Here is a 24,990-nt window from a genome sequence, read left to right as displayed (position 1 = left end):
TGTATGAGCATTTACATCATCTGTCCAGCAGTGTTTTATTACTTTAAAAAGCATTTACTTGCCAATGGGTTTCCCTAGGTCCCCTGTAGCTCTGTTTGGGACATACCCAGCAGCTGTATATATTTTGGAAAGCCAGGCGTGATTCAGTAGGGGCAAGAGGGTCACATTCAGTGAACTCTGCAAGATCATTTATTTCAGGATAAATTATTACTGGCCAAACAGCAATCTGATTGCTTAAAGGGGTAACTTCACTCTCTAACACTATGTGTGCATTGTTAGGCTGTTGCAGTTCACAGCTGCCCAGGTAATTACTTCTGTTCACCCTGCTACACTGTTCACCAGATAGCCTGCCACTGAAGTGTTTGTTCTGACTTCAAGCCCAGAAGCTACCCAGACAAGCAGCACGTGAACACCCTTAATTAAGGTTATCTTTACTTAAAACTACAAAGTACACATTGGGATTGAAGTGACTCACACATCTAACAAACAGCACACAACCTCGCAATTACTCAGATATTCCTTTGAAGGCTGTTTTAGTGAGGGAGACCACGACAACAAAGCTAAGTCTAAAGAAATATTAAACTTCTACCTGGCTGCCCGCTAGAGACGCTGAAAACCTCCTCAGGTTAGCATCTCACTTTTTCGACAGGAAGACCTCTGTCAAGACATCCAAGAGAGGGCTCTGACAAATGAACTCTGGGAAATCCAACATCAGTAAAGACATCCCCCAGATACTCACCCATACCTGTCTTTTAGAGGTTTCTCTGCCCACCACAAAAAAGGAAAAAGTTAAGTCTCTAGCTATGCTTCAGATAGTCAGTTCAAACCCACTTTATCAGCACAGCAAGTCAGTTTTCCTGCCCAGGAATACAGAAGTGAAGGCACAGAATCATACCTCATTCGTTCAGACTTGCTCTTAGGTTTTTTTCCTCTCTAGCAGACACAGATAATTCATCCAGACCTCATTTGGCAGAGCAGTTAATTTCAGCACAGACTGTGAATCTGTGCTAAACTACTATATTTTAGCTTAGTCACACATAGCCTGATGGTACTGTGATGGTTCTGTTCTGGCTAATGATCTCTGATGACTACTTCAGAGGTGCCAGCAAGAGGGGTAAAAAAACCAAACCTGTAGCATTTTGGGAAGCAAAAGAATCTAGAACAGTGGCTGCATCTAATAACCTGAGTTAAACCCTGTGAAGAACTTCAGTTATGATAATATTTGAAAGTAAAATACAACTGTACAGCCTCCTCTAGAGATGGGAATACTAACTAATTTCATGCTCATGATCTCTGGTCCAGAATAACAGAAAAAAATTCACAAGGAGTTTTAGAACTAGCACAGAAAGCTGTGTATCAGAACAGAGATAAACTGGCAAAATTGGGTGGCAGTTCTTTATTAATTCTATGTTTGGCTTTTCGTGTAATCTTGTCTTTTTTATTTAAAAATACTAACAAACTAAGGGGGGAAAAAAAAACCCCAAACCACCAACAAAACCAGTGACCAAATCCTGACCACACCAATCAAATGGAAGACTCATTTGCATCAGTAAACCGTCCGATTTTTTAAAGAAACAAAACGTGTTCTTGTTCTTCACCTGCCTGAGAAAATTTGAACCTGAAACCTGTATTAGTGCCTGAAAATACAAAGATTTATCATACAGTGAGTAAAAGAGGCGGGAAACTTTTAGATGCAAAAAACCCCACTGAATTTGCCTCACAGATCTGTATGTTTTCACTTCAGCAATGTTCGAAAAAGAAATGTGTGTTTACCACAGGGATAAGCCACTAGTAATTTTGTCTACTTGCACAACAAATAAATGAAATTAAAATAGCACTTTAACATACAGAATTTATCCTTCAAGTGAAGAGGTGACCTTGGGAAAAAAGAATCAAAAAAAAAAAGTGAGCAGGTATTCTCTTTTCAAATGAAATATAGATCCGATGTGTCTACTAAGTCCAAGTGCATACTCTGTACAAGTTAAACAATGATTTCTGTTACAGTATATCCCATACGCATAACAGGAAACATCCCTGTCTGTCACACAGCAAAATTATTCAGGTGACTGCAAACACCAGGGGCTAGTCTCTCACCTGATGTAAACGGCACATGTCTTTGATGTTAAAGGACCCGTGCAAATTTACACCAGCTGTGCATGTGGCCCTAGCTGTGCAAACCACATATGCGTATAGTTTTATGGACTGAGCCTGATTAATGTTTTGTAAAACCCTGCATGCATCAGACTTCTTTAAAATGCTCTAGGAGCTGTTTTGCTAAAAGTCAAGGGTGCAAATCTTTTGCCATGACTATATTCAATTTTACCAACTGTAAACATAACACAGATAAAAATGTGTTCTATGAAGTTTTAGTTACAGCACACAATATTATATCCCTCAGCAGAGAGCAATTTAAACAGCTTACACTAATTCTAATTTGAGTGAAAATTACTTATGTACCATACGGCTCCTAATAGCTATCATACTTAGGAGAAATGCCAAAGAACTCTTTCAAAATGTCTGAATATAGGAGTGCTGATATTTAAGCAAAAAGTGGTTCAGAATTTTGTATTAACTGGTTGCTACAGCCGTTTTTAAAGACAGATGATCATCAGTGCTTTACAGTTAGGAACAGCTGAAAGCTACGTTCCAGGTAGAAGGACAGCTTTCCAGAGCAGCTAAACAGTCTGTCATTTTAAACTCCCAACACATAGCTTTGACTACATTTTCTGTAACTTTAAAAAAGAAGAAAAAAAGAAGTCTTACATATACCATCTTCAGAAACACTACCCTCTAAGAAGACCCAGTCTGTTGTGTCACATACCACTAACAGAGAATAAGGCAGATTACACTTTTTGTGATGCTGCCTACCTTTTATGACACAGGAAATATCAACTGTTTCTGCAGTTTCCTAAAATACTGTCTGATATTTTCAGTTCATTTGTCAAATCAGTGTGTTAAGACTCCAGACCTGTACTTCAAACAAGAAAGCACTGCCAGATTCTGTGGAATCCTGCAAAAGTGCATTGTTACACTTGCATGTTTTGTAGCACAGAATGACCTGTTTAAATATGTTCCTCATAATTATTTCCACTGCATTTTCTTCAGAATATACTTTAAAGCACATACTTACAACTGTCTCACACCTGGCATTCTGTAAAAACCTGGTTCTGTTTTTCTCTCTCCCCTTTTTTTAGAGAAGTGCTAGAGTAGTTTGGTTTGTCCACCTCACTATCATATTTGGCATAATCTTACTGAAACTACTCTTCTACTCTACCAGCGGAGGGATCTTAAGAAGGAAAAATGACAGCTTCACAGGAATCAAAGTATCAATCCAAGTTAATCCCAATTACTGTACCCAAGTAAAAAAGTAATATAAAACACATTTCAAACTTATAAGAGTAATGCCTTGCGAGCAGCTGAACACCCTTTCACTGCCATTAACTCCATGAGCAGACTGCACCTCTCAGAACCTGGCTGAAGTATTTTCAGTGCAGAGCGTCTCACCTCATTATGTATTTCTTCTACTTGCTTTACAACTGAAGTTTCCAGTGATTTCAATGATAAAGCCATTGAATCAGAATCAGTCTGTAAATTCTGGAGTGCCAGTTCACATTGTCCAAATATGTATTCCAATGTTCCTCTTGAACACTATAAAGATACAACAAAAAAATTATATATAGCCACTTCAGAATATACACATTTCTCAAATATACTGAACTGTTTGCTTCTGAAATAATCAAAGTGAAGGAGCAGAAGGGATGCATTTCTATAACTATTCTGCAATCTTTCAAACAAATACATAATGCCTCTTGGATTGTCTATATAGTTACTGATATAAATTAGGCAAAAGTCTAATCCATCAGACATGTAGCCAACCAGCACAGCACAGATGGAAAGGAGAATGAAAAGAATTCCTTTCAAATTTAGTTTAAAAATATGGCATACAAAAACATGGCCATATTTTCCATTGCTTCCTGGCCAGTTTTTGACAGTATTTCAGAATCAGTTGTATTTCCCCAGTTGTATGGGCTCCCAGTAATGCTAAAATGGAGTTCCATATCCAATCTGAGAGCACTGTTTGCTTACTAGGTACAGAGAATATGAACAAAACAAATTTGCACTTCTGCTCCTTTTATTTTGTTTTCATTACATTCCCTTCAAATTGAGAAGGAAATCTGTAAAAATCCTTTTGAAACAGAAGAAAGACAACATCTACATCTTTTAGTTATTTTCAATTAAATATCTGTGCCTTCAGTTAAATTTCCAGGAATAATCTTGAATAAGGCCCCCTTGGTCTCATATTCTCATATTGTTGAAAAAAAAATTAAAAATAAAAAATTCTGTATTATACAACTTGAAGAAGTCACAACAGTTTACAAAACCTGAGCATAATCACTTAATAGAGAAGCTTTTCATACTGTGAAAATAAATGTGCATTTTCCTGCAAAAGTAACACAAAGACATGAGCAGTAGGGTCAGAGCAGTCTTGAAATGAGAGATGAGATACACAGCTATTTGTTTTAACACATACAGTGTACTTTATGGCAAATATGTTCAAGCTAGCAGAGTGTATATTTGTTTGGGAAATACAGACACTTTTTTAATATTACAATGTGTATATACGTCCATGTTTGGTGCTACTGCTTCACTTCCATTCCAGCACAAATTAGGAAAAGTGTGGGGGGGGAAAGAAGTATATGGATACATGTTATCACTCTTGCTTCAATAGTGATACATTTTGCCTTGCTGAAAGAAGAAAGTGGTAATTGTAATTCTTTAAAGTATCTTTTTACAATACAGTCTATTTTTTATTTTTCTATATGCTTTCCCATTAGCAACATACACAAAACATAAACAAAACTACTGATAATGCCATGGAAAAGAATAAGAAGGAGAGATCTAGTAAAAAAAAATTTAAAAAAAGGTGTCCTAGCATTTGAGACTATCAGGCTGAAGCCTTGTTATCTCAAAATGACTCCAAGACAAGGGACTCTGTATCACTTTTCTGCTTCTTTAATCCTCAGATGCACAGAAGGATCCAATTTAAAGCATACTCGTGACTGCTTAGTTCTTCTGACCTCCTAAAGGCCATTTTTGCCAGTGGGCACTGCTGACATAAGTGTTTTGAATATTTTTATCTCATCATGAATATTGCCTTTCAACTACAACTGGGATATGAACACAGCAAAAAAGTGTTAAAACATTTCAGGAGAAATACAGTTGTTTCTACATTTCATCAGTAATCCGTATAGTGAGACATAGCACATTCTCAGTTCATCTTATATGCCTAACTGTGAGTTTAGCCAAACTACCAATACAGAAACAAGTGTACCTCAATCCAAAAATAAACAAATAGCAGTTGTTCAAGAAAACAGCCTGAGTCATAAGCATAACTGTGAGCTACAGTTCTGGCTAAGACAACATGATGCTATGTAGATGGTACCAGAATATTAGTTTTACAAATGATCAAAAAGCAAACCATTTTTGATACTTACATCTGCCACTCTGTGAGTTGAGCTGAATCGAGGTGAAAAACCAGCCAGAACACAGTGCTGATGTGTCATATTGAGATCATCTAGGGACAGATTAGAAAACCTTAAGTACATGGAAAAAATTACACTTAATAAAACTTATTCTGGCTGAATATGAATTCGAGACGCTACATTAAACATTTAAAGAAAAAAAATAGAGAATTCAGTCAGATAGTACTATCTTCATAGAGCTCTGATGTTTAGCAGAGCATGCAAACTATTCACTGTCCTAGTGTTACGAAAGATCTCTATTCATTAGTTTTCTCCCAGTTTACACAGTTTAGAAGTAGCATTTTCCCACCTTTTACAGGATAAGTTAAACAAATAAATTCTTTCAAAGTTGAAGATCACTATAAACCACAGACTACTCAGAAATTACAATCTCTTTTCTCAAAAATCACTAAACAATACTGACATTTCTTGAAAAAAGAAACAAAGAAAGGGAAAGGAAAAAAAGTCAAAGACATATCATTTCATCTTTTTATCTGAGACTTATCTGACATTCTCCTTTCAGCTCAGAGCCAAGAAACTGGGAACCCAGAAAGCAGAAACTGCTCAAAGACCTGTCTCCAAAGCATTTCATTTGTGACCTTCCTGTAGCCTGCCGGAGGGCTGTCATGGACTTGAGTTCACAAACTGGTGAACAACCAACCCCACAAACCTCCATAGATGGAATCTACTCAGTTACCATCAGAGTTTCGTCGAAAATTATCGTAACTGAAGAATGCTTGAATTCTGACAAATTAGCACTTTTTGGAGGAAACAGTTCTGGAAAAGTTCAGAGTAAATCTATTAACACCCACTGTTACACTGAAAATCATTCATTACGTGTTTTCAAATTCAAACAGTTTTGGTGTTAAAATTATGCTGCCCTCTCAACCTTAACAAGACATTCAGAAAAATCTATCAAAAATTTCTGTAAAATCACTCCTTAGTTATAGTTTTGTAAGTTAGTAGAAAGAGGCTAAAGAAACCACACAAGACTAGGTGACCTGAAGTGTCACCAAGCAAGAAAAATCATAAACAAAATTGGAAGAGAACAGGAAGAGAGACCAACAAGACGCCAATTAACTTGGAGTCTGTATTTTCAACAAAACATATTCTTTCAGGGAATTTAGCTTCAGTCATCTTAATACAGCACGATAAGAAATGATCAAGCTTCATTCTTCCATCACATAAATATAGTTTCTCTTTAAGAGATTAATATTTGCACACCTGAAACATGATATCCCAAATTCCTACTGATTTTTGAAAATGCTCTTCTGACCATAATGACAGACTATCAGACTGAAAAGAGCAGTGTGTGAGGTTTAATGGTATTCTCTTTATTACTGAAAAAAAAATACGCTCTACAACATTTATTTTACTTTGCAACAAGTCTGAAACTTTAAAACTGAGAAAAGTCTAATGAATAAGAAATCAGAAAAATGACTGAATTTATCCTAGTTGTAAGAACAGCATCTTTACGAATTTTAGAAGCAACTATTAACAAAATTCATACTTAAGACAGCAAATAACATTACCAACTTGAAAAAGTAAAAATAAAAATCAGAAGAACAATTTATGTAAGGATTAGGCAGACAAGTGTTATGAAACAGAACTGAATTCCCACTAAGAAAGTTTAGACGGGAGGCTTACTTTCTATTTCCATGAGGTTTACAGATGGGTAAAGTTGAAAAGCTTGAAAAAACTGCTCCAAAACAAACAAAAAGAACATAGGAAAAAGCAATTTCCTACATAAACATATGAGGATTAAATTGCATAGAGTCAAGTCTCGCAAGGGCCACAGAACAATATTATCTCTGGACATTGCAATATCTAAATATCACAGTCATTTCAAGAAGAATTGCGATAGAAAAAAACCTAAACACTTCCACCACGCCATTCAGTGCCCGTTGATTGTGGTGTGCTTTGTGTAGCAAACACAGCATTAAAAGTATTACATTTTGATTTGCACCTTTATTCAAACCCTTGGCAAATCTTTCACTGTAGAGCTCCCCCTTGAAATTGCTTCCAACTGTCTCTAATCCTTTATGACTCCTAGAAAGAAGCCTGTAATTTTAATTTAAGAGTTTATAATTCATCTAAAACTGTAATTGTACAAAAATAGTTGAAGCTTCATGGATTGCATGTCTCAAAGGATATTTGAAAAATACATTCTAGGTCTTAAAAGATTACTGTAAAGATTTGCTTTTCTTTTTCTTCTAAAAATACATTAATTGAAAAGAAAAAGCACTCTTTGTTAAATTGGCCATTGTCCATTTGGCAGCAAAAGCTTTTACTCGGATACAGAACACTACATCCAGATTACTATTTTGGTTTTAGAGCCAAACCAAAACTGTTACCTTCCTCAGACACTCATGTCAAAACTGCCATAGTGCTCCTGTGGTTTTTGGTAGAATACAATGCATGCCGAGTTAACATCAGTTCTACATGACTAAACACTGATCAGTGAGGGTTGGAAAACCAAAACAGAGCCTCGCCAGTATTATATCCATGCATATAGAAGTAGGAGCATGTATCAGTCCTGCTTTGGCAAACTGCATGTAGGCAAGTTATTTGTCAGACCGTTCTCCTGAATTTGTGGTGAGGTAAGAGCCAACATGGCGTCTTTTCTGTCAGGAAACACCGGGCCCTTATCTTGCCACAAATTCAGGACAAGTACATCAGGGACATCTCATTTCAGTATCTATTACAAAAACAAAGCCCCTCAAAACTTAATGAACTGTATAATGCATATGAGAAGTGACTTTTTATTTCAAATCGCCATTAACACCAACTTAGCAATGTATTTAGCACAGTTTCAAGAACTGTCACACAATCCTTTCTCCTTCTTAAAACAGTCTTGCCTTCCATATGGATGCTTACAAGATGCATATGCCAGTTAAATAACTGCTAGGTAAGAAAGAAGTTTTGAGAATTGGTCTACAGTTGTCTGCTTACATGACTGTTCCTCTCCCAGAGTTTTCCCATGTCTATGAAAAATGCTGTCATTTGCACAGTTTTCCTGAAGTCTGACCAGGCTTTTTGCTTGTTTATCAATTCCGAAACATCTACAAATTATCCAAATTTAAAATAGTAATTCTAGAAAACAATCGAGAAAAACTATTGCTAGAGTGTTACCCTGACCAAAGAGAAATTTCTCAGTCAAAGCCTAATCATGCACATGAAAGCTATTTCACCTTTACCTGTATTAACGGGACACCAGTCACTGCACAGATGTGGAGGATTACTTGCACTTCAGGCAGTATAATGCCTATATGGGTTTCCCCAAACTACTGACAGTATAATAAAGGGCTTGTTTGCATTCAAAGGAACACAACTTAGTTGGGAACAGACACTTGGTGTTTGAATGTTGGAAAAAATAACTTCATTTTCTGTCTGAGGTGGAGCACCAAAGAAACAAGGAGACATTTCCTGCATACATGTATATGGCAAAATACCTATTGCTTTTAAATTGATTGTTTTATTCTTTTATTTCTACCACTTTCTGCCTGCCACTTCCCAATGAATCATCTGCCACCTTACAGCCAGATCCCATGATAGGGCTAGTGTAGCTGAGGCAAGATTTATTAAAATAAATTAATCACATGTATGATTGCGTAAAAGTGGCCAAAGCCACCTTGGAAAACAAAGTTATCAAGTTGAAGTCTGTTTAAATAACTCGTAGGTCAGATTTTGACTTTACAGATGAAGTACTAAGAAGTCATAAGAACATTTAGCAGATGATCTGATTAGTGGCTAATGCATACAATTATTTGACACAGAATCTCCAGCTACAGAAATTTCAGTTAAGACACCTTATGCAAAATATAGTTACAACATGGAGTTTTTATCTAATACAGGACCCTATTCCTCACACCTGCACAAAAAAGAAACCAAACCCAGAAAACACAAAACCATCTAAAGTACTTGGTGCTTTAATACATTTACCCATGCAAGGCCTCTGTAAAGTTGGTAACTGACACAGAAAAACCTAAGGGTGAGGAGAGGTTAAGGGACTTGCCAAAGCTTGCATGGAATTCAGTGAGAGAAGCGGGCTTACAGCTCCTAAAACTAATGCTATTAACACCTGACCACCCTTCTACTGTCAGATGCAGAGCATTATTCTCTATGTCAACTCCCTGATCAGATAAACTTCTCAGTGATTTCCTGCTATTTACAGACAGCAGATACATTTTGGAATCTGGATGCTACATATTCTATTTTAAATTGTGGGAGCAATGTTCACGTCATAGATCTTTCTGTCCCTCCCCTGCACAGATTTCTGCCCTCCTATTCTTTCCTCAGATACATCCCCCTCCCAGCACAGAATCTCAGCAGCGTCCTCTCCACTGCTTGGAACTATCACCAGTTCCCTCCTCCCTTGGTGCTCTGATCCCGTTCTCAGTCCCTGTCCCCGCTCTGTCCACACCTCACCACCATATGCTTTCTTCTCAGCAGCTGGATTAGCTGGGCACCACCATCAGAAACACTGGAAGCCCTTGCATGTATAGCCTTTGTCAAAAGAACAGACTAATGGATATGTGTATGAACATACACTTAACTAACATACATATACTTAACTAATTCTACTACTTAACTAATTATCAGAGCATCAGTGAGGCGAGGAGCCAAAGCACTCTGAGAGAAACAAAGACTGGATACCCATATGTCACTGCAGGCTATTAAGACATAAAAATACAAGGTAGAAAGAAAGGAAATTAATTCTTAGCCAATCCTTACTGAAAGGAGTAGGGACTAAATGCCCCAAACTTGTTATTTCTAGGTAAAGTACTTCCCAGGAAAACACAAACCACAATGGAAAACACTCTCAGAATTAGGAATGGGGATTTATATCATCTTTTCTATCTTCTTCCAAATGTTCTTCCTGAATTTTTTAGACAATTGTCTTCTTGTCATCTATTTCATGAAGCAGATAAAAGCTACAGTGGGGTTTAAAACACTGGCAAAAGCTTTGATATTCTAAACACCACAGATGTCTGCAAACAAAAGCAAAATGGACGTGTGCTATTAGTTTTCTTAACTACCATAAATGAATGAAGAATTTTCTTTTTAACCATACTATAAGGCAATTTTGAAAAGCACTAAAGTGATTTTCCACCATTTCCAATTCTACTTGTGTTCAACTGCACACAATTCTTCAACAAGAGAAAACCTAACCAAACTAATTTTACTGTAGTTATGTCAACAAAAAGCACCAGGAAGGTACGTCTCCTTCCCCAGGAAATTATGGGTCAATGGAATACTACTTCTATAAAAGAAAGCTAGAGGGATGATCTGTCCCTAATTAAGCAATACTTTTATTTGTTAAACAAGAAAAGTGTGCACAAACAAAACACAGAATGAATTGAAAGACTGAACTAAAAAAAATAAGTCTGGGATTTGCCAGACCTCATAATCAAAGTTTGGTAACGACAAATACATTTCTGGGGTTCAAAGTCTTAATAATCAAGGAATATAGCATTTGGATTAAATGTGGACTCAAGTAAAAAAAAAAAAAAAAGGGTTTAAAAAACTCCAACACATTCAAGATGCTAGAGAGCAAAGAGGGTTCAAGTTAGTTTATGGAAATAGAAGCAGATTAAATATCTAGAAATAGTTTAATGAGCCACTATATACATGTGGAAGTGTTTCCATTAAATACTTATCTTTAACCACAAGCCAACCTCCGCAATGTGTGAACCCTTCTTCTGGTTGGTTACAAAAATAATTTTTTGATGCTTTGTGAACCATAATTTGCTGGGGGTGGGGAGGGGTATAAGATTCCAAGTTCATCTTCATGCTGTTTTAAAACCCTAACCTTCAAGCAAGAGCTTGATCTATGGGAAACAGCTGCAGAAAAGTAAATCTCCCTTTGAAAAAGTCCAGAATGTATTTTTGTTAAATATGTTTTGAAGTCATGGTAGGAAAATTAGTGAAAATTGTAAATCTGCTTGCAAATCTGGTCATGTCTAACTCAAAGATCAGGGGAAAGATTCCAATTTAATAGTAAGACCATGACAACCCTAGTTAAGCATGCTCTAGGACAGAGCAGATGGGGCCCTTTGCTCACCTCCACGCGTTTTGGATTTATTGCATGCACCCAACACGTTTCATATTAGACACCCCTTGACTGTGTACTTGAGACAGCAGGGTTCAGTATGCACTTCCTCTGCAGACCAATATATTATTCTAAATTGAGCTAAAGTGTTTCCGTTTCATGAGTGATATAAAGTTCAGATTTGAGTTTTTAGGCAGCAGATTTGCAGTCATTCACCAGATCTTTTTTCTTCATACTAGGAAAAGTAAGCCTTAAAAAAACCCAAAAACAAAACCCAAAAGCCACCACTTTCTTACTGAAAGTAATTTTGGATTTTGTTTAGTTTTGTTTAAACAAAATGTATTTATATTATTGACATAGCTTACTTGAAGGATGGATTTGATCACCTAATGTTTAGTACTAACATACATTTAAATTATGGCTTATGATTTCATCTGAAGACTGCTGAGAATGCAGGTGTAAAATTATATTTTAAGACAGCATTTTACTAAAACTCTACCCAAAATAACCAAAAACATTTTACAGAGCCAGTGAAAAGAGGAACATAAACATTACTAAACATTTACTAGAAATGCTAAAAACCATGCCCACTCTTTCTGTTACTTTGATATACCCATTGATCAGGATTTACAAGTTACTGTAGAAATATTAATTTACCACATTTTCTTATCTAAGACTCACATGCACAATATTAGGAAACAGTTGGGGTATTACAGGTACAGGAGTTGATAGGACCTGACTTTTTAGATATAAGCAACATACCAAATTTGACATTTCAGTGTTTTACGACATTCATATAAAGCAGTAAGCACAATAGCATTTCAACAATCAGGAGACCAGACCTGCAGAGTGGCCAAGTGGTTTTGCTAGTGTTGGATGCGTCCATGGTAGTCAGAAATAGCACACAGTCCTACCAATCAGTCCCTGTATATCAACAGCACTGCAGTACTCTTAACGTTGTATTTTCTAGATGCCTTGCATAGCGCTGCCATTGCTTTTAAAACAATGCCAGCAGGAAGACCCTGCTTACTGAAATGAGTTTCTAGAACATATGATGTATAAAGGCATAAGATAAATGAGTCTAAAACTGGCTTCTTCATTGACAAGTTACTTTTTATACAAAGTTTTCACACTTTACCTTTTAGATGACATCCTCAAGACGCCTCCTCTTAAAAGTCAGTTTAAAAAAATCTCAACAGTAAAAAATACACTAAAACTGTATACATCCACTTATATTGTATTTCACTTCAAGTGAAAATGATACAGGTAGTTCTGCTGTACACAGACACCTAATAAAAGGGCTAGTTTGAGAATACTCTCTTGGTCTGTATAAAATGATACTTTTTTTTAAAGTAATTGAGAAAAAAAAATAAAGGCTGTGGAAATGCAGAAGACATTATCAAACACCTGGTCTACAGAGCTCAACCCTGGAGCTCTCCACAGAGTATTTATAAGAAAGTGATTTACACATCATCTTCAAAAGAATGTTTAATATATTCTTTGTTTCCATCTAAACACAATCATGATATTACGTGTTAAACTAACATTCTGACCCACCCTTCATATAGCATCCCTGATTAATACTTTAGTTACTGTAATTAAATTCCATCAGGGAATAAAAAACATCCTTATAATCTGGTAACTCAGTCAACTACAATCTACAGCATTTTGCAGTAAAAATACTGAAGTTAGACCCTGTCTTTTATTACTTGCCTTCTGAATCTGTTGCTGTGGTTGCACAAACTTTCCAGCCAGGACGGATTAGATAAGTTTACTTGATGCCAAAACAGCTATTGCACAAAAATGGATTAATAATTCCCTTTCTAGGAATGTTTAGCTGCGACTTAAACTTCATTTTAATCTAAAAAATCTCAGTTTCCCTCCAGGCTGCTACTCTACATCCTCACAAATACAGAAAAGGGATGCACATCCACAGCACTGTGCCAAAGGATATCACATCTTAACACTTGATCTGTTCCTATCTAAACATACTTAAAAGCACACAGTCCAGTTCTTGTACACAAGATACTTCACTGATGAGAGCACAATGGATTTGATGAGGTAACTAAGAACAAGGAATGGTATAGGTTTTTTAAGACTGCCCACAAATGTATCGCTTGTAGTGAGTAAACTGTTTTCAAATTTGTTGGAAGATAAAGTGAAAGGTAAAAGTGAAAAGGCTGTTCACCAAACACATCAGCGGTGTGACAGGTCATTTTAGGGATGTTCTATGATGTCTACCTTCCAAGCCTGAAACACAGAACAATGCAAGTGCTCTCAATCTTCAGAGATGATGTCTGTCAAGCCTAGTCACTAAACAGGCAAACATGGTGATGTCAGAAGCACTGCTCATGTTTTGAGTTGTGAGATTTGTAAAAAAATTTATTTAAACAAAAACAACAAGAGAAACACAAGCCAAAAGTGAAAGCAACAGATTTTGTGTAAACAAACCTTAGCCATAGTTCTTGCCTCATTTCTTTCAACAAAAAAACCTTAGTGTGTGAGCTCAGCTGCCCACGTAACTAACTCTATTTAAATTTTCTTTTTTTAATCCTCTACACTTGAGACATTGAGACTCACTTGGGAGTATGACAGCTCTATTCATTGAAATCTTAGTATGATCCCACTACTAGAAAATCACGTCTGAATATACACATGGAAAAGTGTAGCTGGAGAGAAGTGTCATGTCTAAAACTGGTGACCAATAAAACATCCACGGATTGGCATAATGGTTGAAACTTCAACAACCACAGTACCAGAAAACTTTAAGACTGCTACAGTCACAGCTTACATAATATGTAGCCACTCTATCAGTCAAACTCAAGAACAGGAATTTTTTAATTGAATATAATACAGAGATGCTCATAGTCACTCAATACAACTGCCTTAAGAATAGAAAAAGGAATCCGCATCTACAAATACAAGGATAGGATAGATAGAGCTTAACTTCTCACAAGATTTGGGGAAATCCTGCTTATGGCCTGAAGCCTGACCTGGACTTGCAATTCTGACTGCACAACAGAAGGCAGAAAAGGCTCAGAAAGAATATTTCCTTTCTTAGCTGTGAAGCGAAAGAAACATCAAAGTTCTCCAAAATACAGTGGAAGTGGATAGGGTAGGAGGAATTTATGATATACTCTAGCCAGATTTCTTGTCTTTCTAAATAAGGGAAGTCCTAACTGAAAGGAAGGTATGATAATCTATATTAAAATAAGTGTCGTTTGCTCTGCTTTCAACAGAAAGTTCACCTACTCAGCCCTTGAAAATTACCAAGCATCAAGTAGAAGTCTCCTTGGTGAAGTGGCACTACTAATCCAGGTGTCTCTATGTCCCATGCTACCTTCAAGCCTACGTGCCAAACAGCTGGGTCTCTTCCCTTCAGTTTTTCTTCATTGTTTCCTTCCACAGCTGAACCTTTAAAGAAAGAGGGGGAAAAACACCACAAAGATGACAGACAAGGTGAGAACCATAAAATACAGAATTTGGTCTAACAATACACACTTAATGCTATCCCACATTGGTACAACCTTAATAGGCTTAAATTTTCTATAATCTACATTTGGTATAATCACCATCTCCAAATTCAAAAGTATGTACTAGGTAAATAAAAAAAAGCCATATGAGATCAAGATTTTTTTGCAACCAACTTTACTAAGATGAAAACTTCATCTTAACTACACACTAAAAGCAAATCAAGGCAAAATCTGTAACTGACTCAAGTTTTTCTCAAGCTCTCAAGTACATGTAATAGAAGTTTTACTTAATCTTCATTCTTTTTTACATTAGTAAAACTATAAGCATAGAAGAAAAAAGAAAAAATGCAGCACCACTGATATGAAAATAGATAAGTTCTGAAAGAATTTCAAGCAATAAACTGCCAAAGCATGTTATAAACAATTTTAATTTGTTTACATACTTGCAATTTCACCAAATCATAAACTAAGGCAAAGTAAGATGAACTTAGACCAAAGTTAAATGAATCTTGGAATCATATCTGTCGTTCTTTTCTCAAAATTATTAGTCAAACATGCTCAATGACATGTGCAAGAGCCAACGAAGCTTCAATACATTTATCGCAACAGTCTTCTTATCATTAAGCAACATGAATGTGTTGAGCTTGGGGAAAAAATAATCCACTGCATAGAAATAGTATTTAGAGCTTAATCCCTCAGAACTATTTTCATAAGCTTACTTCACTGCAGTATAAATTGAAAGATATAGTCAGCATTTATAACAAGGTATTTGGGAGCTATGGTACAACAGTTTTATGGCTAAAGTAACAGAGCATTTTGACAGAGGGAGGATGAAGTTTTAATAAGCAGTTGGCACAGGATGGCAGTGGACAGTTAGAAATCATCAACTATGTAGCATGCCTAATTATTGCTTATAAGTTAGTAACTGCGCGTGTCCATTCCACTGTCCATTTCAAATGTGCTTTCGTGTAATACTTCTTAAAACTTTTGTCTTCATTTAATTCTATAATAAAAATACTAACATAAAGATCTATAACTCTTATTATAATATGCACACATAAAAAGTGACCTTGAACTCACACTTTCAAAATATTCATGTCATTCATCTCACATGGTTACTGAATGTTTGTTTAGTTGGGAATGGCTTTTAATAATTAATAAATTGTCTTAACTTTCTATGTCAATTAAATATTGCCTAAATTCAGGAAGCAGAGCCCCAAAACCTTTTAAAAAGCCAATCTAAAGTTCTCAGTTAAAATTCCTAGTGTAAATTCAGTCCCTGTAATTCCGTCCCTCCACTGTCAATAGTTCTCATCCAGCTGAAGCTTTGGCTCAGGACCAGCTCTAGGCCTTTCTATCAAGGAACACACAAATGAGAAAACAAGAGCTAGCAAATACTCAGAAAAATCAATACGAAAGTCTTCAAGGGGCTTTCATATTTTCTGACCTGTTCAGATAAATCGTAACTTAATTTAAGAAAAATGTTTTCTGAAAACTGCAAATAGGACGGCTTTCAAGGCATTTTTAATGCAATACATCATGGATATTATAAAAAGAAGTAACCTTTCTGGGTTAACTCTCTCTGTTATGCTGCTTTCCCATTCACTTTGGCAGCAGCACTGTTCACAATATGGCACCAATAAAATATAGAACTACAATCAGAGACAGCAATTTCAATCAAAGTTTCCTGGGGTCTCCTCATAAATCCAGCACCTTTGGAATGTGCTCGTTAAAATGACTTATTTTTTGCAGTTTGATAAATTTTTTATTGCTTAAGTACAGAGTTCAAATGTAGCTCACAGTCTCCTTTTCTTTATATTCTCAATTATTGCACCTTATAATTATCACCAGCAATTGAAACCGATTGCTCCTACCATGTTATTATGGTAACAAATGGAAGCAAGCTGCTACTAGCTTTTAAATGCAAGCTATTGTGAAAGTCAGAGCAAGAAAAAAAAAAAAAAGACACCTTAACATTGTGGTATATCTCTAGGTAGCATCAACAAACTTTCACATAAAAAGTTGTTATTAAATTCTTTATGTCACACCTCAAGGATGACTGAATGCTCTATACCATTACAGTTCCCATATAAGTGAGAACATTTGGATGCATCTAAACCATAGGTATCTGAGAGTAAATCATGTGGATTTTGCACATACACAGCACCTTAAGAACAGTATTTATTTTGGAGTACACCACATAAAAATGGTCAAATGTAGCAGTATTTACCAGAAATATAATAAAACTATCTGCAAATTTGAATACTGTTCATTAAAGATTTATAGAATTTGGCCTGCAAGAAACCTTTATGCTTGCATCCCAAATGAAATGGTGCAACCAGGTAACAAGCTTACCACAACACAACACCAATACCCCAAAGCTGTAATTAAGGTAGAAACATGAAAGAGAGAACGTAGCTGCAGAAAATTGGCCACAGCATTATATGTCTAACTAGACAGCAAGAATTTCAGAGATGTTCCAGCTCTAAGACCTGATCTTATGAGGTTTGGACCATGGTCAAGTTCAGAACAACATGAAACTTGTTTTCCTGGATCTAGTTTGGTTATTGTTCCACAACAGAGAAAGTAAAAGTAGCCTTGAAAGGTTTGTTTGCTATTCAGCACCAAAATCTTCAAGAAGAGTTTGAGAGGTTTTTGACACTCTGAAACCTAAATGTTCTCTATTCAAGTCAAACTGTAATGCCAAACTATATCCTAAATGTAATCTTAAATCAAACATAATTTCTTAGACTACAAAATCACTGCCAACACATTGCTAAAAACAAGCAAGACTGTAAACTTCTACTTTATCATTAAATCCAATGGATGATTGTTATATAGATACAGAAAAAAAAGAATTTTTATTTTACAGTTTGATTGATTTTTCCAGAATTTAAAAGAATTTGGGCACATGTTCAGCAATTAATGAAATACATTATTATTGTCTTCCATAGCAATTTGTGTATGTTATATGCAAGAAGTGAAAAAAGCAGAGCATGCTTCGCTTTTCAGCAGCTGGTGGGAAAGAATGAGTATCTACCCAGAGTGACTTCTTCTGCCTTATTACTGAAAAGCTATAGCATAAGAGGTTAATTAAACTGTACTAACATTTTAACTTTTGCTTGCAACTGACATTCACACAAACAAAAACTGGAAGATTTGCCAACATTGTTCTTGTCAAGTCATATTTGGAATACTGTGACCAATTATATCAAGAACAAAAGCACTAAAATAGGAAGAGAGAATATTCTGTCATCCCTTCGTTCTTGAATGAGAAACTTTATTTGATCAAATCAGCGAGAGCATGGTTAAAAAAAACAAACAAACCTCACAGCAGCTAATTCAAATTATGAGTTCTTTTTAGAAAAAAAGAATTCAAATCTATTATTATAAGAGTAATAATTGGATCATTAAAAATTTGTGATTCTCTCAGAAAGCATTTCCAACTGGCCAGAACCTACAAGTTACAGATTTCACATAATCAAGTTACATTTCACTCACATATTCATTTCTGAAGTAATATATATTTTTCTACATGCCATTTCTATTCTTTCAACAAGCAATATTTCTACTACATTATTGACGTTAGAAATCATTTAACATAATTGTTCTCATCCTGTATAAATGTCTACTCCATGACTTTTATCCATTAAGCCCTACATAAACAGGATTATTGGTCATCTACAAATTTAGATTGACTTAAATTCTGAACAACTGTTGCAGTTTCAGGATTTTTTGTTTTAACCTAGTAAGGAAGCAAACATGTAGTGAATCTCAGTTATGTTTAGTCGCAATTACTGTAGAAATGAAATAGCAGTTATTAGATTTAGCGTTAGGATATTGCTTCTAACATCACAGCATGAAAAATACAAACAGCATTTTACCAAAGAAACAAGCATTAAAAGTTCCCTCAAAAAGTCAGTCATTACTGCAACTAAGTTTAACATTAAACCTGTCAACGTTACTTTGTCAGCACACAGAGTTCAGTGCTTCAAGAGATTTATACAGCAAGTAGGCCTTACAGCAAGAAGACAAACAAGATACCGCAAAGACTGCAGAAAACTATTTATCTAAGGTAAACATAGTTTGTGGGAAATCCAGGCAAGAGAAAGATGGACACTTGCAGTGACTCCATTATTCTCCATCTCCTTTAAGTTGGTAACTGAAACAAATCTCTACTTCAAAGAACATCTTTAGAACCAACCAGTGCTCTGCTAAGCAATAAAAGTTCCTACAAAACTTAAAAAAGACCTGAGGGAAAACTGTTCATTAGGAAATTTTCATGGATAAAATCCAATTTTTGAAAATACCCTTATTCCACCAGTATTTGGATTGCAATTCCCTTTTATAAATAGAGCAGGAAATAAAAATGGGTTATTAGCTTACTATATTAAAAACCTGAACAAGTTTTTTACCTTAATGCTCTCATGTGATAGGATATTTGTAAGCTACTGTGTTATTAAAAATGCTAAATTGGTCAAAATTTGGAATTCCTGTTCTGTGGTAAATTCTGAAAAGTAAATGAAGTCCAAATAGTGTTAGTGACAGTACAATTGAACACACATTCCACCATGTGTTCAGTCTGCATATGCACCATGGCTACCACTCAAGCACTTTCATGCAGCATACACATAAAACTGAAATTCCCCAAACTTTTGTGAGGGTCTATTCTTATCACTTGATAACCTTCTTTTAAGCTAATGTAATGCATTTTATTTTAATGTAAATAAAAGCAAATACTATTCAGATGAGCAATAAGCAAAACATCTATCTTGTTTTGTTTTTAGAAATGTACCTTGTTTGAAGCTTCTTTGAAACAGTTTGACACTGGAAACAAGAAAATAAACAGTGATACTAATTAGAATATCAGCTTGTTCCAGTATCTTTAGGCTGGCTCTCAAATTTCTTTCCTGGCATATTAAAAACTGTTTCTACTCCAATTAATACTGATCAAAGTTTCAAACATCAAATTTTAATTATGGCATCAAACACTGAACAAGCGAACATGAAAATAAAGTTGTTTCAATTACAGTGGTGTCTGTTTTAATACTATTTAATCAAGTAAGCAGGTATCAAACAAATAATGATATAACATGCAAATTAAAGTAAAAAGAATACCATATAACACAAGTTGTGCATCTCTAAACAGTCTGACAAATAGCTGCCATAACGCGGCAATATTGCTGGGACTTGTATTATTATAATAATAATAAATAATAATAATAATAATAATCATCATCATCATCCATTATCCAAGATTATGGACTCCTAGGGCTCCTGCTGTTCAAAACCAGAAAAGCTGGGCATTCAGCGTTTGTAGCGGGATAGAATTTCTAACCACCTTGACAATTTTTATTATATCATGATTCTGTGATAGTCTATACACTACAGTGTGAATTCAATGTTAACTCAATACTAAATGAATTAATGGAGTAAGTACTAGTAAAAGATACTGGTGTAAAAAGCAAAGATGTTTACGGAAAATGGGAAGAGGAGTCAAGATACGATTCTACAAAGATTAAACAACAATCTTCAAAAAGATGTGGAGCTTCTGCATGCTTCACAGTTATGCAGAGCTTCGTAAGAGATACAGTAAATAGTGACAGTCTTTGTGAATGGCAGAAAGCACCAACATATTGAAGCAGTATGGAACTGGAAAGAAGAGTATTATAATCACTGCTAACTTTATAACCACCAGCACTTGAAAGCTACAAACAAGAAATCAGAAGAGCAAAAAGACAATCTATCTATTTCTCTAAAGTCAGGTAGACTCATTACTCCTTTTGGATGCACTACATAGGACACCTACACACACACACAAGTATATACTGTCACTTTAATTACAATGTTGTATTCATAAACTATAAACAGGTTCCATTTTCCTCCAATTTAAAAGTAGTCCAAGTATAAATATGGCTTCATTTTAGGCGTATACGCTGACAACTGCACCCCGAATCCCATGATGAACTGTTTTCACATAAAGGCATACTACAGGACATCTCCTTGTGATGCTCAGGAGCCATGCCAGGCACTTTAAATTCCCTCTCAAGTTCATGAAACCAACTTGAGCCATGCTCAAGAGCTATCAAGAGGAATTCAATCTTGTTCAGATTTAGATCTGACTTCATAAATAATTTTCTTCCCAAAAAAAGTATCCTTTACACTATCTTCAGCTACACTGAGGTTTTAATATCGCCACCTCCTGCCAAGAGATTCCTCCCTCTGATATATAATCAAATTTCAATTTGATTAAAAACTTTCAGAATCATTGCAAAAAATACAAAAATTTGAAGTACAAATTGTTTTTTTTAAATGTGAGTAACAGAATGATCAATTTATTCACTAGAAAGCTTTTAGCTTTTTTAACCTTTCATGTGTATTTTTAAATCCTTCAGGAAAAAATACAAAATTTTAAGTGTATTTATGAAAAAACTTGCATGTGGCAACGACATTAATTACATAGACATTAAAACAAGATTTGGTCTAAATTTATAAAATATTTCCTTCTACCCTCATCAATCAAAGCTTGCATAGAATTTGCAGTGGTTTTTGAACAGCATAATTTTAATCAAACTTGCTGAACTTGAAGAAACAAAAATTAAGTGATGAGTTCTGAATAAACATAGCAGATTTTGGTTTTGATAATTTATAGCTCTCTGAACTTAAAGGGACTCACATTTTTTCCCCTCCACAAGCAAGTTTTACGTCAAAGTAAAAAGTTTTTAAGCATATTATAATAAAACTTCACACACACTATTATTGCTACAAGTTCATGCTTATGTTTCCTTAAATATTTTTTCAGTAACATTTTAAGTCATCTACAGCACTACTAAAAAGATGTAATTGCTGGACATAAAATATCAACTTCTTTAACAAATAAGACAAAAAAAAGTTCATGAACAAAATGACATGTCTACTGGTCAGGGAGTGTCTTCTATTCAGTTTGCTAAGCCAGCTGATGTTTCATGTCCAGGAAAATGATTTCAGCTGAACTTTAAAAAACAAAGTGACCCATAGTTTCAAAGCTAATAACAAAACTATCAGGAGAATGCATATGAAAGTATAAGCTATTATTTTTATATCATGGTCTTCAGCCAAAACCTACCAAAATCAACGTGAATTCTTCCCATGTTTTGAAACAAACTTCAAAGGATTTTTGGAAGGACTAAAAATCAGTTGTGAACTATGAAACATAAGGGAGCATTTGCCAATTCAAATCAAGTGTCCAAATTTTAGTCCTATGTTTACAAAACTGGAAGCCATTAAAAAAATCCAAGGCTTTGTTCAAAAATTATTAGGAAAAAACCCCAACAAAAATCTTCATGTCTGTTTTTAAATAAAGATGGGAAAGGCACTTTAAACTAAAAATGCAATTATTTATTGACTCTTCAACTACACATTTTCCCCCCTAGTACTGCACTTCAATGGTTTTTAAACAATGATGAGCCTGCAAAGCCTGTCAGACAGCAGGTCTTTAATGGAAAACTTCCAGCCTTCCCAACTACAGAAACATTGGCAAGTCCTCCGCAAAACATGCATTAGCACTACAGCATGCCTAGACAAAATGTATACTTCCAATATATACAGTAATAGTTTTATACAAAACCAACCTAAAATGATCTTCCCAAAGAAAGAAGAGCAGTAAAATCAGCATAAAGCAGAAGCAAGTCTGTATATGATAAATAACACAATAAAGACGGTGATCTCAACTACAACGAAACATTTTACAGGATAGAAAATATGCACATGCGTTAATCTGAAATAGGTATTTGACAGATTTTGATTTCCTGGCCCTTAGTCAGGAAGTTAATCATACCAATTTTTAAATCGACTTAGAGAACAACTGATAATTTGGCTGCAGTAAACACAGGTATATTTTTGTACAAGTTTTAGTAGCAATAAAGATAGGGCTTAAATACAAAAAGCACCACAACATATTCAGAAGCACATGACAAATCTAGACTAGTATGCAGGTATGCTTATGTGCATACACACAAGGAAACATAAAAGAGCTTCAGGGATTTAAGATATTTATATCACTAGTCAACTCATACCTCCCATCACTCACCTTCACAGCTATAACTGTACACAGCAACCGTTGACCTTTCGACCAGATTCTCATCATGGTGCCAGCTCACTGCCATGTTCCCCATTCCAAAATAAGGTTCTTGTTTCAAGTACCGCATTTGTAGTGGATCCATATAATTTAATAAAGTCAAGTTATAAGATGTTCTGTTCTTTAGACTTATGTAGTCATCCTCTGGTACACAACAACTGCTTTGATCTTTTGAAACAGACCCTTTCACTGTAAGAGAAGTAGCGAAATTTTGCTCCCTATCTATTACAGTAGTGTCTTTAATTTCTTTGGTCTCAAACAAATTTTGTCCTTGTAATGCCTTGACTGCTTCAATATGCAAGTAGTCATTAAGTCTAATTAATGCTTTACAAGCATCATGTATTTGAGGACTGCAATATTTTATATCATAACCTTCGGTAGGCCAAGGAACTGTAAATAATCTTGTGTTCAAGTACTTGTAAGTGCATCCTGGGTTTCCAATTAATATACGGGACACTGGGGTAACAAAATCTTTTCCTTTGATCCTTACAAGATCTTGAAAGAAACAATCATGGTTTTGCAAGGTCAGAAAGCCTTCTTGTACCATTTGATGGAGCTCTTCAGGTACTGTATCAGATCTTCTGAAAATCAGCTTGGAGTATTTGGTCTTCCACTAAAGGAAAAAAAAAAAACAAAAACAAACAACAAAACCAGTAAAAGAACTATTCTTTTTACAGGAACCAAAGTACTTCATATATTCAAGAACAGACAAGGCAAAGTTGACAAGTTATCAAGCATGAGTCTAGAATGCGGTGAAGAAATAGATGCCAGTATTTATTACTTTTCATATTCCAACACGCAAATGGTGGCTATATACCAGTGGCCTGTAACCTGAGTATTACCAGGGCAAATCTGTAAATAAATAAATAAATCTGAGGATTCTGGCAGAAATCAATAGGGCATATAAGTTCCCCTGATGAATCTGTAGATAATGCTACCTTTTCTACCTTTAAGTAAACAAACAATGGAATATCGAGCAGTAACAAAGTGACTCCTCTTTTTGCTACGGTTGCAAAGACCATCTCATTCTGATATACAGAATTCTAGAAGGCTACATGATAAACTGAGATAGTTTCATATAACAACAATTTTTAGTGCAAAAATAACAAAATGAAAATGTAGGCTTTCAAAAAAGGCCAACGTTCTGCTGCACTGCACCTCTATCTTCAAAATACTCCTTGACATACTGGTCCTTTCTATTTTCATGTTCCTCAAAGCATGTCAATTAGCTCTCCTATTTATATAAAAAAATCCCCTTTTTGATAAAAAAAAAATTCCAAACATTTTCCTCCCCATATCCCCAACCACACCAGCTCTGGTATCAGCTGGAGTCCAGAAACCAGCAGTTTGTGGAGGCAACTACTCCCCACAAGGTATGATGCTGCTAATCAGCAGTACTTTGCTTTGTATGCAGAATACCGCTTCCCACTCCAGGAAGGATTGGATAATTTTATTTTCTTAATCTGGTTTTCTAAGGAAGTGAGTATCACGTAACCACACCTTTTATTGGTTGCCTGTAAATCTGCTTTAACTACTGCTGAGACTGTTTGGCAAACTGGACAAAGGTAGAGAATAAGTTCTTAACTAAGAATACTAAGTTCCTATGTACTTCATTAAAATTAATATATAAATAAAAGAAACAGATGCAAACTAGTAAGGGAAAGGCTGTAATGTGAGCCTGTCAAGTTTCAATTAGCTCATGTGAAGCTCTGAACAACACACTACACCTATTTCCTTTTGTCCAGAAGTTAGTCACTAGCATGAGGAAAAGGTAGATACTGATGGTGTTGTGAGGAGAGAGAAAAAAAAAAAAAAAAAAAAAAAAAA

The 24,990-nt window shown here is 35.3% G+C and overlaps 1 protein-coding gene across 4 annotated transcripts in view; it reads right to left on the bottom strand.

Annotated features, from left to right (window-relative positions):
• The window catches only part of FTO (FTO alpha-ketoglutarate dependent dioxygenase), a 260,976-nt gene that overhangs the window by 184,299 nt on the left and 51,687 nt on the right, over positions 1 to 24,990 (bottom strand). For all 4 annotated transcript variants that reach the window (XM_035893132.1, XM_035893133.1, XM_035893135.1 and 1 more), the window contains 4 exons: positions 23,116 to 23,776; positions 14,845 to 14,988; positions 5,496 to 5,575; positions 3,505 to 3,648 (listed from right to left, as the gene is read on the bottom strand). In XM_035893132.1, coding sequence (XP_035749025.1) covers positions 3,505 to 3,648; positions 5,496 to 5,575; positions 14,845 to 14,988; positions 23,116 to 23,710 — 963 coding nt within the window. In that variant the 5' untranslated portion in view covers positions 23,711 to 23,776. The remainder of the gene's footprint in view (positions 1 to 3,504; positions 3,649 to 5,495; positions 5,576 to 14,844; positions 14,989 to 23,115; positions 23,777 to 24,990) is intronic.

The sequence above is a fragment of the Egretta garzetta genome, unplaced genomic scaffold (genome assembly GCF_000687185.1).
Source record: "Egretta garzetta isolate BGI_Z169 unplaced genomic scaffold, ASM68718v1 scaffold314, whole genome shotgun sequence".
Classification (NCBI taxonomy): domain Eukaryota; kingdom Metazoa; phylum Chordata; class Aves; order Pelecaniformes; family Ardeidae; genus Egretta; species Egretta garzetta.
Note: the sequence above shows the minus strand (reverse complement) of the source record. Positions and strands in the feature narration are given on the sequence as shown.